The sequence below is a fragment of the Pseudoliparis swirei genome, chromosome 12 (genome assembly GCF_029220125.1).
Source record: "Pseudoliparis swirei isolate HS2019 ecotype Mariana Trench chromosome 12, NWPU_hadal_v1, whole genome shotgun sequence".
In the NCBI taxonomy this organism is placed as follows: domain Eukaryota; kingdom Metazoa; phylum Chordata; class Actinopteri; order Perciformes; family Liparidae; genus Pseudoliparis; species Pseudoliparis swirei.
The window spans coordinates 11,396,994-11,408,873 of NC_079399.1; the positions used below are offsets into that span (position 1 = coordinate 11,396,994).

Sequence of the window (11,880 nt, forward strand, 5' to 3'; positions counted from 1 at the left end):
AGGGGAATTCAGTTCACCATTAAAATAACACTATTTCTATGTAATGGAGAAAGCCTCCGTCATTTGAAGACACACACCAAACATCCGTTCTTGAACACTCGTCCATATCATCCTTGGATGATAAAGAAAAGCGAATGATATGCTACAAAGGTAGACAAACACACGTTGTGCTGTATCAGCCACCAAGGAAATATCAACACATTGCCGTTGCCTTCTATTCTTTTTTTTTATGTTATTGTCCAGCTATTTGTATCAAGCGCCCGCTCAGTGTTTGCATGTGCATAAAGCACCACCACAGCGACATCCTCATCTCGAGAACAGGTCCCATCTACCCCAGATATCGTCAGCTCCCGTTGGTTATGATCACTGAGGTGGCCTTGTGTCCCTGCATCTGCTCGGCCTGCATCCTCATATGGGACGCCACATCGTACTGGACTCCTCCACAGGCCAGGCCAGAGTAACTGCGCAGGTTCTCCGAGTCATACAGGTGCTCCAGGGAGTATCCGGTCAAAGAATAGGCAGCTTGTCTGTCCTGTGGCTGCCTGTCCTGGGCCAGATAGAGCAGCGGGCTCTCCTGCGGCTGTGGGGGATGGGGGGACAGATCCGTCTGCATGTAGTCTTTGGTGAGGGAGAGCGCCGCCCTGGGGATCCCATCGGAGCCGGGGCTGCTGAGACGAGACAGAGACGCCGGACTGGTCGTGTTTTCGTCATTGTCGTGCGGACCGAGCAACTTGACACTGTCCTGGTGATGAAGACGTTCAGAGCTAAGGTCGATGCTGGGAGCTCCCGGGCCGCGACACACCACGCTGGTCATGGGGAGCTGGGAATGGTGCGTTAGTGAGGAGTTGAAGCACGGGCTGTGAGCTTTGCCGAGGCCTGAGACGTCCAGCGGCGCCTTGTGTTGCTGCAGACGACTCTCTTCCGCTTTTATCATCTGCTGCGTGGCTCGGATCAGCGTCTCCATCTTGCTGGGCTCTCGAGGGGTTGCCTGGAAGTGGTCACCATGGTAACGCTCACCCGAATCACTGATGGACCCGCCTCCGTCGGGTGAACTCACGACACTGTCTTCATCCCAGTGGCCCCGTCCTTTAGAGAGAGTTTAACAGCCACATTTTAAAACAGTGCAATCAATGAATTACATTGTGTTGTACCTAATTTGATGCTGAATTTACAAAGTGTGTGAAAACGATTGTTCAAACCATAAGTTGCCTGTGTGATGTGTAAGTTTTGCTTTAAACGGGTAAAGACCCATGGTCTGTTAGACTGAATGTCTTGGCAGATGCACAGTTGGGGGTTGTTTCCCTGTTTGAGGATGTGAAATGTGAAACAACTTGGCTTTCAATTGCAGGCAATTTTCGAACAGATGGTAGCAATCGGCACACTGGCAAGAGACGGCGTAAACAACTTAGCATGTCCCATAATAATAACATTTGGAAAACAGCTACCACAAGAAGTTAGGCCAGAGCTCTATTCAGAGACAGATGGTTCTGGTCTCAACTCTAACTAACATCTCACCGTGAATGGCTTCATGGTAGGATGTGATTTCGTAGCCCTCGCTGTTCTCCACGGACGATTTTGGCAGCGAGAGCACAGAGCGCGTGGCGTCCCACCACACCTCTTTTCCCGACTGGGGGGTTCCAAGGAAGTAGCGACCGCTCTGGCATCGTACTCGGTCACAGGTGGCGGTGTGAGGATGTGTTTGGGCATGGGCGAGATCGTCCTCTGATAGACCCAGGCTGTAACAGAGGGGGCCTGCGTCGGGATACAGTCTGTAGGCACAAGACGCCTCCGCCGCCTCACCGGGATCCAGCAGCTGAGGAGATGCAGAGTCGGTCAGCGGGCTCCCTCCCCACTGGCTGTCTTGGTCTGACTCTGACCGCTCTGGATTGAAAGCTGAAAACTGCTGACAGAAACAACAACAACCGTTTTTTAAACCTTTTTTGATCACTTCAGCCTGCACTACGTCTCCTTTCTGGATTTAGCTGCATGATACATTCCGTTTTTTACCTGCGGGTAGGGCGACACTCTGGCTTTGGCCTTGGCCTGAGTCAGACGTGACTTGGTGCTCTTCCTGTCTTCACTGTGACTGTCAGCGTAGGGGAAGGCTGGCTTGGTGGGGCTCATTTGGTCCAAAGAAAGCTGCATTCCCTTGTACTCAGTATCCCTTTTAAAACAGATCAAATGTATGTTAGGAATAAAACTAAAACTCAGATGGAACCCGTATTTATCCAGGTTGTGACTTTTCAGCCATGCTCAACGGCTCTAAGAATGTCGGCCATTCTACCACTTTGGTCAAGACTGGAATATCTCAACGACTATTGCATGGATTACCATGCAATTTGGTACAAACTAATTCATGACCTACTCAGGATACATATTAATAACTTTGGTGATAGCCTGGCTTTTCATTTAGCGCCTCTAGCAGCTCAAATTTGTATTTCATTAGTTTAGAGTTTAGTTCTGATTAGCACTGGTTTGAATGCTAATTCGCTAAACTAAAACTAAAATTGTGGCACTGCTAAAAAGTATATCATCAGTATGTTAGCATTATCAGCACTTAGTGCAATCCCACCCAGCTGCTATGCTGCGTGGGATTGTGTTGACGGTGGGGTGCCTTGCTCAAGGACACTGTTAATGTTGCTGATGGAGGGAATAGTGTTACTTGTTCACCTTTCCCTCCACATTTTCCAAATCACTTCAGAGCGTCCTCTGCGCCTTCTTTCTTCCCAATACAGTCTTGTGACACAATCAGTAATTAGTCTGCAGCAGACGTCATTGTCAACATTGAAAATAGATAACTTCAATGTAAAGGCTTATTTTACAAACACACTTCTAGTACCATGAGTGATGTGAGGACGATGAGAAGTGAAAACATGTAAGATATATTCAAGAGACGGTCCTCCCACTTCTGAGATAAATAACAGACACCACGAAGAAAGTTAATCATTCGTTTATGCTGTGCAACCATTGCCAGAACCCAGCTCGAAAACAATGGGAGTGGGTGAGCACACGCAGACACATGCATGTGGACGGACAGTATCTCTGCACTCGACCTCCTTTGCGAGCGTCTTCTGAACACAAACAGCATTTGTGTATTACCGGTGGCTTTCTTACTTGCAAATGAACACGCATCATGTGCACCGTCTTTGACATCTTAACCCTCTGTCCTGCGGCTGAACTCAAGTGTTGCTGTCGAGGGAGTGAACAGGCTCCTGTGTCAAGTGTTCAGCAAACATGAGCCTGTTCTTAACTTATCACATCTACAGTATGTAATAGCAGCTGCCTGGCATTTTAAACCCTGTGGCCCATCCCTGACCCTGCACCGCCAGCCTCTTTAATATGACTCTAAATATGATCCATTCTTTATGTACAGCACCTAGGGGAACGGCTGTGTTTGGATAGCCGGTACACAGTGTGAGCGTTGTTTGCTCTTGCAGGTATAGTAGCGGCGGCTGGTTCTGCATCCTATCTGTGCCCTGGATGACTTATGTCTGAGCCAATAATGTTGGGCCTTTGTGCAAACTCAGCTGTGTTCGCCGAATTCCACCTCAGGGTCAATGTCAGAGCACCTCATGTCTGAAATACGTCACCAGCCAACCTCCAAACATGATTTATTAATGGATTCTTGTTGGGGTAAAATGCTGTCAGGGCAAGGTGATTGAATTGCTGTTTGTTTTTAAAGGTAGGTTTTTCTTTTGGGCTCCTGCTGCACGTGAGCTTTTGGATACTTCTGTGTTAAAGGTGATTATGCAATTGGAAATTCACTGCCATTTTAATGGAGTTACTTTGTTTTCACCTTGCTGCATTGAAAAGAAATCAATGGGTAGAATGCAGCTACATGCACACACGTACCGAGGCACACACACACACACACACACACACAGAAAAGCACATGTGGATCAACCAAACTTAACGAGGAAAACATGCGCTCCAGCTATGAGATAGCTATTGATTCCTAGTTCACCGTTTGATCGATTTTGCTTTCCTTTGGCTGCAGATCGATGTGACAGTAGAGGTTTTTTGATGGGGTTGAACCCTGATGTTTGTCTTGCTCTCTCAAAGGGCCCTAGTGTGCTTTGTGCTCTCATAACACACAACTGCCTGAGCCCTGCCACCACAGTATTTGGTGGATTTGTATATAGAGAGGCTACAGATGGATAAAGAGAAGGATTTCTCAAAGAGACAAAGAGCCATTGTATCACAGATTGAGCTACGAGCATGGATCATAAGTGTGTGATAAGATTTATCTTAATCTAGTCAAATAATCAATGTGCAAACACAGTTAAAAATGCAGCTGCTTTTAGCCCAGCGTAACACTTTATACCTTGTGTTGTGTTAACGGAGCCGTGATTTAAGCGATTCAAACTGCCTGACATGCAAAACCCTATTATCTGAAATGCTTTGTTCATACTTACAAATGAAAGATTGCAACCAATTAATATGCATGAATGGTACCTTTTCATGAACAAATGCCTGAAGAAAGTATTATGAATGTATTTTTAAATCGAGTTTTAAACTTCTTAGGTTTCTTCTCTGATATTTAGATTGCGAATGTGAGGTGAGACTTACGTGAGTACATAGTTGACGCTGACGATACAGTGAGGTCTTGACGACCGGCTGTTGTGGACGATTGTGGCGTAACTCTGAACCCAAACCCAGCCACCGTGTTTGGCCAGGAAACGATAATACTTGGTGGTGACTTGTCCTTTTACTAGCACTGAAGGAGATGAAAGAATCATGATTAACATGTGTGTGTTTGTGTGTGTGTGTGTGTTTGTATGTGTGAATGCCTGCATTTGGCAGCTGCAGCAGATTGTTTGAGTTACTGTTGTAAAAAAAAATATCCTCCAGATTTGAAACTCACAGAGGTGGTGAGCACAGCGGAGGTGGAAGATGTCACAGCTGTGGACATGATGGTACAGGGTTTTCTCGATCAGGTCCTGGGGCTCATAACCTGTCAGCTCTGCCACCCTGGAGAGGAATTAATCAGGTTTTGTTAAGACCAGGGATACCTCATGTTCGCTGTTTTGTTTATGTTTAACAGGCAACATTTGTAGTTTATTGGTGAACCCTCCTAATGAAAATGTATGCTTAACATTTAACACATCAATAAATAACTTTTGATTAGAAATAAAACACCGAAAGAGAGATACATGTCATATAATCTGTATGCGTACCTGGAGTCCAGGAAGATGAGCTTCATGTCCAAACTGGCTCTGAACATAAACATGTTGCTGTGCAGTTTGATCTCGGTCACAGCGCTGGGCGGCAGGGAGTGACCCACGGCCACTAAACCCACGTTCTGGTAGCAGCCCTCAAAAGGCGACATGTCCAAACTGTACTGACGAATCTTCAGGTAGCCACTGCAGTGGATCACCTGGCGGAACAGATAGACAGCAGAGAAACTCAGATTATGTAAATATGGAAATCCTGAAGTGTCCCTATATAAAGAAGCTTGGGTTCCAATACAGCATAGGCTATATGCCACTGACCAGCATTATATAATTATAACTGAAATACAATATTATAGAAATGCAAAATATATTATAATGTATGTGGAAAAGGTAAGGAAAACCACCTATGACAAGCAAATCCATTAATTTGAATTTTTTTTTTTTTTAATTAAGTACATAAATAAATCCATCATATACCTAAATTAAGAATATTGTTAATGTATAAATAGTAAAGAGTAAATAAATAGATACCTTGTATCCACCACTGGTGAGGCCTGCGTTTCTTTTTGCCAGCACACATTTCATCCGTAGAAAGAAAGAGCGCTCCGCTTCATATTCTGAGGAGTCATGAAAAAATACGTTCATGTAAAAAAGTATCATGTGTGGAGATTTTAAATTAAAAGAATTTTAATAACAATATGCAACGGCGATATTTATATTACATACCAAATAAATAACATATGAAGTGTTGTGTTACTGTATCAAAGTGTATCCTGCAAGAATACCAAAGGGTATTTCTATGCTCATTTGCATATGTTTGTTATTCGTTGCATTTATAGCGTCATGCTCTACGATGTCATTCACTTGCAAACCGACGACGTATTTTGGGGAATCTGTTGGGAGGAAATTAATTTTACCTTGAACGAAATGTGAGTGATAGGGCTGATGTGGCGTCAGCACAGCGGTCATCTCGTCGTGGTCGGCAGGATGGACATATTCATAAATGCTGTTCCCGGTCAGCTCTACCTGTTGAGAATAACTCATGTAATTAACCGGTAGAGACCAGGATACAGTTCCAACGATGTGGGTTGGGTTGAATGAGCTTTTAATGTAAATGATAATAGCAGAAATGCAGAAAATAATTATAATCTGATCGTACAAACGGACCTGAGACAGTCCTAAATGGACCGACGCTGTCTCTGAAATGTACATGATTTTCCCATCTGGTGCCACAACAAAGATGAATCCGTCCAACGTCTGCAAATAAACCACAGTTATCTCTCAAGATTATTTCACCCGACCATAATCATATCTTGCAGATAAATAATAGGTATTACTGTGGAAATAACACACATATAAATAAAAACGGATTGTAAATAACAATACGTGATAATACATCATAAATAATACAAACCTGCAGCAAATGAGCTCCCAGTTCTCGTCCGACATTGTCCACAGATCGTGTCCGACTTGTGTGACCCCAGGCTTCTCCCAAACCTGCACACAGTGACATAAGGATTGCTGTTTGGCTGCTTTGGGACATCATAATTAAATAGAGAAGATGACATATTCTACATCAAAAGTGAAACAAATCTAGACAATATTTCACTCTTATTGTTATTATAATATGTATTATAGTGTAATTATGCTTTAAAAAAAGGGCGGACACACACCCACTCACACCCTGAAGCCAGAGGCACGCCTGTTTAAAAGGCCTGTTTAGTGTTAAGGCGTTTACAGATTCCCTTCCCGATAATCTGTTGGTGTTTACAATGTACACAATGGCGGATGCGTCTCTTATAACAACTGCAATTTAGACCTTCAATCTGAAGGGATGGCATACATAAATACTTGGATGACATTTTTTAAAATGCTCCAGAACATATTACTGTATCATTATTAATTGTATCATTATTATTATCATTATAAATTAGTTGAATATGCAGATGTTTGATGCCTCCTCATAGTAAACCCCAGATGTGTCCATCTTTTCCTATTGCTGGTCCAATGAATCCCTCAGTGTAGAGGCCTTCACTTTCGGTGTAAGTCGAACAAAGCAAATATGTGTTGCTCATTGAAATTCATTCTGTTTCATGAGATATTTCGTGAGCTCGGGTGTCATCAATAAATTAGGCGCCGCTGTAAATGGAAATTAAAATATTTGTTCGCTTTCGGACATGTATTAATATCACCCCCACCTGATGAGAGGATGTAAAAAAAAGTTGTTTTTGTAAAATGGATACATAATATAAAAAATACAACAGATGTCATTTCCCCCTATACTTAAATATATATATATATATATATATATATATATATATATATATATATATATATATATATATATATATATGTTGCATGTAATGTCAGCAACACTTCAATATCTCTGTAATGGCGGTGCATGGGTTTCTGATGAGATTTCATCATTAGTATAATTTTTTTTTCTTATACAAGAGAGGCTGTGCAAGGTTGTGTGTGTGGCCTCCATCTTCTTACATTTAGGTGATTAGAAGCCGTGCCGGACCTTTTTTTAAATAATTGGTACGTCTCGTTCTCAGTCACGCAGTCAAAGAAGCCCGCAGAGACCTGTATAAAAGATGGTGGCAGAGCGTCTCCTTTATACACACTGAATTAAACTCCATCATGATCCATTTGTAAAGACTCCCTGCAGATCAGTGGAAACTGACTGTAATGATCCTATAATATGTATTTATGGCTTAAAGTGAGTATGGAGCGCGGCTATATTAACAGTATTTACATACATATTTCATTGTATTTTATTTTTTAATCGTCCATAACATCATTATAGTAGTGTTTATATTTTGTTATAGTTATGATATTATTGATAATTAAAATATTGTATTTGCGGACTTAAACACTCTTCGTGGGACTATCGGAATATTTTTGTTTCTTGGAATATTTATTTTATATTACTATAATATAACGATGTATAATAACGTGATTTTATTTCTCGTATAGACCCTTGTAATTTGCTGTTGGTTCACTGTAATTCCGCTCACCCTGAGGGAAAACAATTCTCATCTTCAGGTAACTTGTTGTGAGTCTTATGATGGAGGCTTTGTCCAGCTGAGAGGTGATGGCCGACGGCAAAGGCAACATTTTGGCCAGTTCGTAAAATTCACTGTTCTCCTTTTCCCGTCTAGTCCTTGCGGCCGTTTTGGATTTCTCCTTCATTTCGGCGCCTTTTTACTGTATCCTTCCTTGTGTGAGACGATGGTCATTCAAATAAGCAGTTTCACTGATTCCTCTCCGCGTGGACTCCTTTTCATTGCAGATTTGTTATTTAAAAAAATGGAAAAAAAGCTGGAGTTTTAATGTCAACAGTCGAATCCCAAAAGAAAAGTGAGAATATCCCAGTTAGATATACTCCTTATACTTCAACTGGTGGTAGTCAAACCTCCACGGCACTGGGGCATCGTATCCTTGATCTGCAAAACACAGAAATACATAAAGGAAACACATTATTATTGCACGTTGATCTGCTGAGGACCACAGTTTAAATACCTCGATGTCCCTGTCTCTCGTGTTATTTTGAATTAAGTCTGACGCAGGCCTGCAGATCAGATGGAGCTGACCCTGACACATCAACACTACTGATACATTTAAACATCAATCTGCTATCAAAACAAATGTATAATTTGTTACACATTAATCTATCACAACAAATGCATAATTTATTACACATCAATCTCCTATCAAAACCAATCTATAATTTGCGACAAATGAATATTCTATCAAAACAAATGTATAATTTGCGACACGTCAATCTTTGATCAAAACAAATGTAACATTTATTGAAGATGGTATAACCTGGACATGCTCGGCTTTTAACAGCATTATCACTACGAAAAACAACAGTTCAATAATTCATCTTGAGAGACAACACCGAGACAATCCGCTGCGTAATAGCTTCATTTAATTGTATGAAGAGATGTACAAACACGTGTTGTACCGTTTGTTGATGGCACACGCAAACATCATCTAATGCCATTTTAGCCATGAAGCCAGTCTTTATTATTTTTATTAAAACCAGTAAAACTTCTGTCAATGAGGGGAAATAATTCTGCATTTTCTGTTGGTTCCGAATGACGAAAGTCATTCACTATAGGCTACTACGGCTGATCACTGCAGTAGTGATACATACACAACTGTGACATAATCTCACCGCGCTATACCCAATGCTGCCCCGTTTTTAAATAAAATAACACGTTTTAACATCTAGCATACAGCTGACAGGTTTTTTGAGACAGGTATATTTGCAGTATTCCTACCCGCGCTGACGCACACTGTATTTTCCTACACGCGAATCGATCCTGTGTCCTTGCAGGCAGCCAGCTGGGAATTTCACCTGTCCTGAACCGAGTTCACCAGTCGTCCCAGTTATGTTTGGTCTCAGTTCCTCCTGGATTTCCACCTGGAAAGGCGAACGGGCCGTGCGCTGCATACACCTCTCCAAATTATAAGGACGCGCAACGAGTGGCATTCGTGCCCAACAAGCCTCCTCTCCTCAACTATCTCAATGTCTCTCTCTGGAGCCGCTCTGGACCCGCCCACCGTGCGCTCACCTGGTTCCGATTGGACGGCAGTGCTGAACGTAATTTCCTGATTGGACTCTTATCGTGGGCGTCCGCTTGGTGACTCGGTATGCGCGGCACTTGGTCGTGCCCTTATTACTTTAAGGAAAATATCGAGAATAAAACAAAAATAATAATTTTTTATTCGAGCGATAAAGAAAACATGTATTTATTCTCACAATTAAATCAGACAACCATCCAACTATTTCGATTAGTTCCCTCACATTTCACGAGTTTTCTGTTCACACGATATAACGTGACATCTACATTTGGAAATGAGTCATAATTTGTAATCAGGAAGAAAGGCCGAACTGCATTTCCTCAACAGGTGCAGGGGAAGTTTAATAAAAATACAAAGAGCAATAAATGATTGAAACAATGTCCCTGCTACGGGACAAATCAGTTCAAGTGCTGGTGCTGTTGTGTAACGAACAGGCCTTACACCCTCCCTCTGATTTAATATACGGTCTCTTTAGTTTTACAGAACTGTGCACAGCTGGAATGATGCTCATCTGAGTTGCAATACAACATATTTTACTTGCTTTCTGGTGGATTTTCTCCCTCTGGATTAATAACGTTTAGGTTCAGAATTTATTTTCATTGATATGTTATTGGTTATTCTCAAACACAAATCATCTATATGAAAACATGATCTACATGCTCCTAAACGTGTATTGTAGATATAGTATTTTAAACTTTAAATGTGACATTTTGCGCATGGACACCAATGGACTTGATGCTTTCTTTAAACGTCCCTTTCATCAAACGCCACCCGTTGGCCTACCGCCTGAGAGAGCAGTACGCCGCGTTCAGGGCTCATGCGATAGTTTGGTTTCCGTCAAACACGTTTATCTGAGGATTAATTTCCATGGTGGGAATCAGATGAGAGCGCCTCGGCGCATGTAGTTTTTTAATTAGGTACAGAGAGCTCAGATGGAGGGGGAGGGAGGGGAGGGGGTTAAAGCAGCGGGCCTGGTGACGGGGGCGCGGACGCATGCCGGTGAGCTCATTACGCACATAATTAGCCCATAAATTGATGCTGCATCCAGCCATAATTGGAGACACTCCAATACTGACTCCTTCCTTTTGTGTATGTGCTTGTGTTTGAGAGAGAGAGAGAGAGATGTGTGCTATATACCTTCACTTTTTTCCTCTTCTGACAGGTAATAACAACAAATTGGTAATTAGGACAACCCCAGGTGGTGACCGGTTCTCAGGTTTTCCCTTTAAAGCAAACCCAATGTTACTGCATCCTTCACATGTTTCTAAAGAGGTATACCCACCAAGTCTTTGAAGTTATCACAAGCTCGGATCCACTCCACATCTCTCTCTGTGACAAATCCCTCATCGCTGGAACTCATTTCCTTTCTATGTTTTACCGAGCCACCCACAGGTCAGAGGCCACCACGGTTTGTTCACTTCGTAGATCCTTCTCCGTGCAAACGATTTGAATTCCATACGACTCCAGAAACAATCAACTCTCTTGTAAAAGTCGGTGCTCTAAAGCTGTTTTTTTTCATGGTTATGCAAACAAAACATTCTTATAATTTAAACAATACTTTTAAAGGTATATTCACACATCAAGCTTAAGGCAATGTGCTACATCATCAGTGCCCCTCACTGACAGCCTGTCATGGAAGTTCTCCGAGGTGAGCCATGAGCCCAGTAAGCTGGTAGAAGATTTACCCTGCCTGGACTTCCTGTTAATGCCCCACCACAGGTCGCCACAGCAGGGGAGCTCGCTTTGCTGTCCTTCCAGCCCTTCCCTCCCTCGCCACGAGTCTCACCCGTTTTTCCATTTTTATAGTTTTTTACAAATCACGCTTCTCAGTGGGAAGCCGGCCCTGAAATTCTCCCAGCATGACAATAAAGTGAAGGGAGGGGAGGGGGGGCAGGTTAATGAAGGTTGTATAGAAAATGGATTTCAGGAAAAGGTGGTAAGGAGGTGAGAGGATGAAGGTCGGTACTAATTGAGGAACGTAGTCCGTTATGTCCTCTAATGAGCCGTCTGGATGAGTTTCTGCTTCATGATCTGAGCCAGTGATCGGGCCCTTGGGCAAGGCACTTAAGAACTTTAAAAAAGCAAATTTTCTCCATTACCTCTAGTGGCT

General features: G+C 42.6%; 1 protein-coding gene across 1 annotated transcript; it reads right to left on the reverse strand.

Annotated features, from left to right (window-relative positions):
• Positions 1-266: 266 nt before the first annotated feature.
• LOC130202723 (single-minded homolog 1-like) lies at positions 267-8,369 on the reverse strand. The gene is made up of 11 exons (XM_056428447.1): positions 8,195-8,369; positions 6,589-6,671; positions 6,342-6,431; positions 6,092-6,200; positions 5,706-5,791; positions 5,178-5,377; positions 4,865-4,971; positions 4,570-4,717; positions 2,008-2,164; positions 1,516-1,900; positions 267-1,086 (listed from the first exon to the last, which is right to left on the reverse strand). The coding sequence occupies exons 1-11, from the start codon at positions 8,367-8,369 to the stop codon at positions 344-346; spliced, it is 2,283 nt and encodes a 760-aa protein (XP_056284422.1). The 3' UTR covers positions 267-343.
• Between the last annotated feature and the right edge of the window lie 3,511 nt (positions 8,370-11,880).

Bases quoted from the DNA above. Each gene is read 5' to 3' on its own strand.
- LOC130202723 (XM_056428447.1), bottom strand. From the start codon at position 8,369: ATGAAGGAGAAATCCAAAACGGCCGCAAGGACTAGACGGGAAAAGGAG. The intron at 4,972-5,177 runs GTACGCATACAG...ATTCCTCTCCAG, and splicing joins CTCATCTTCCTGGACTCCAG to GGTGGCAGAGCTGACAGGTT. The intron at 1,901-2,007 runs GTAAAAAACGGA...TTCTGTCAGCAG, and splicing joins GAGTGTCGCCCTACCCGCAG to TTTTCAGCTTTCAATCCAGA.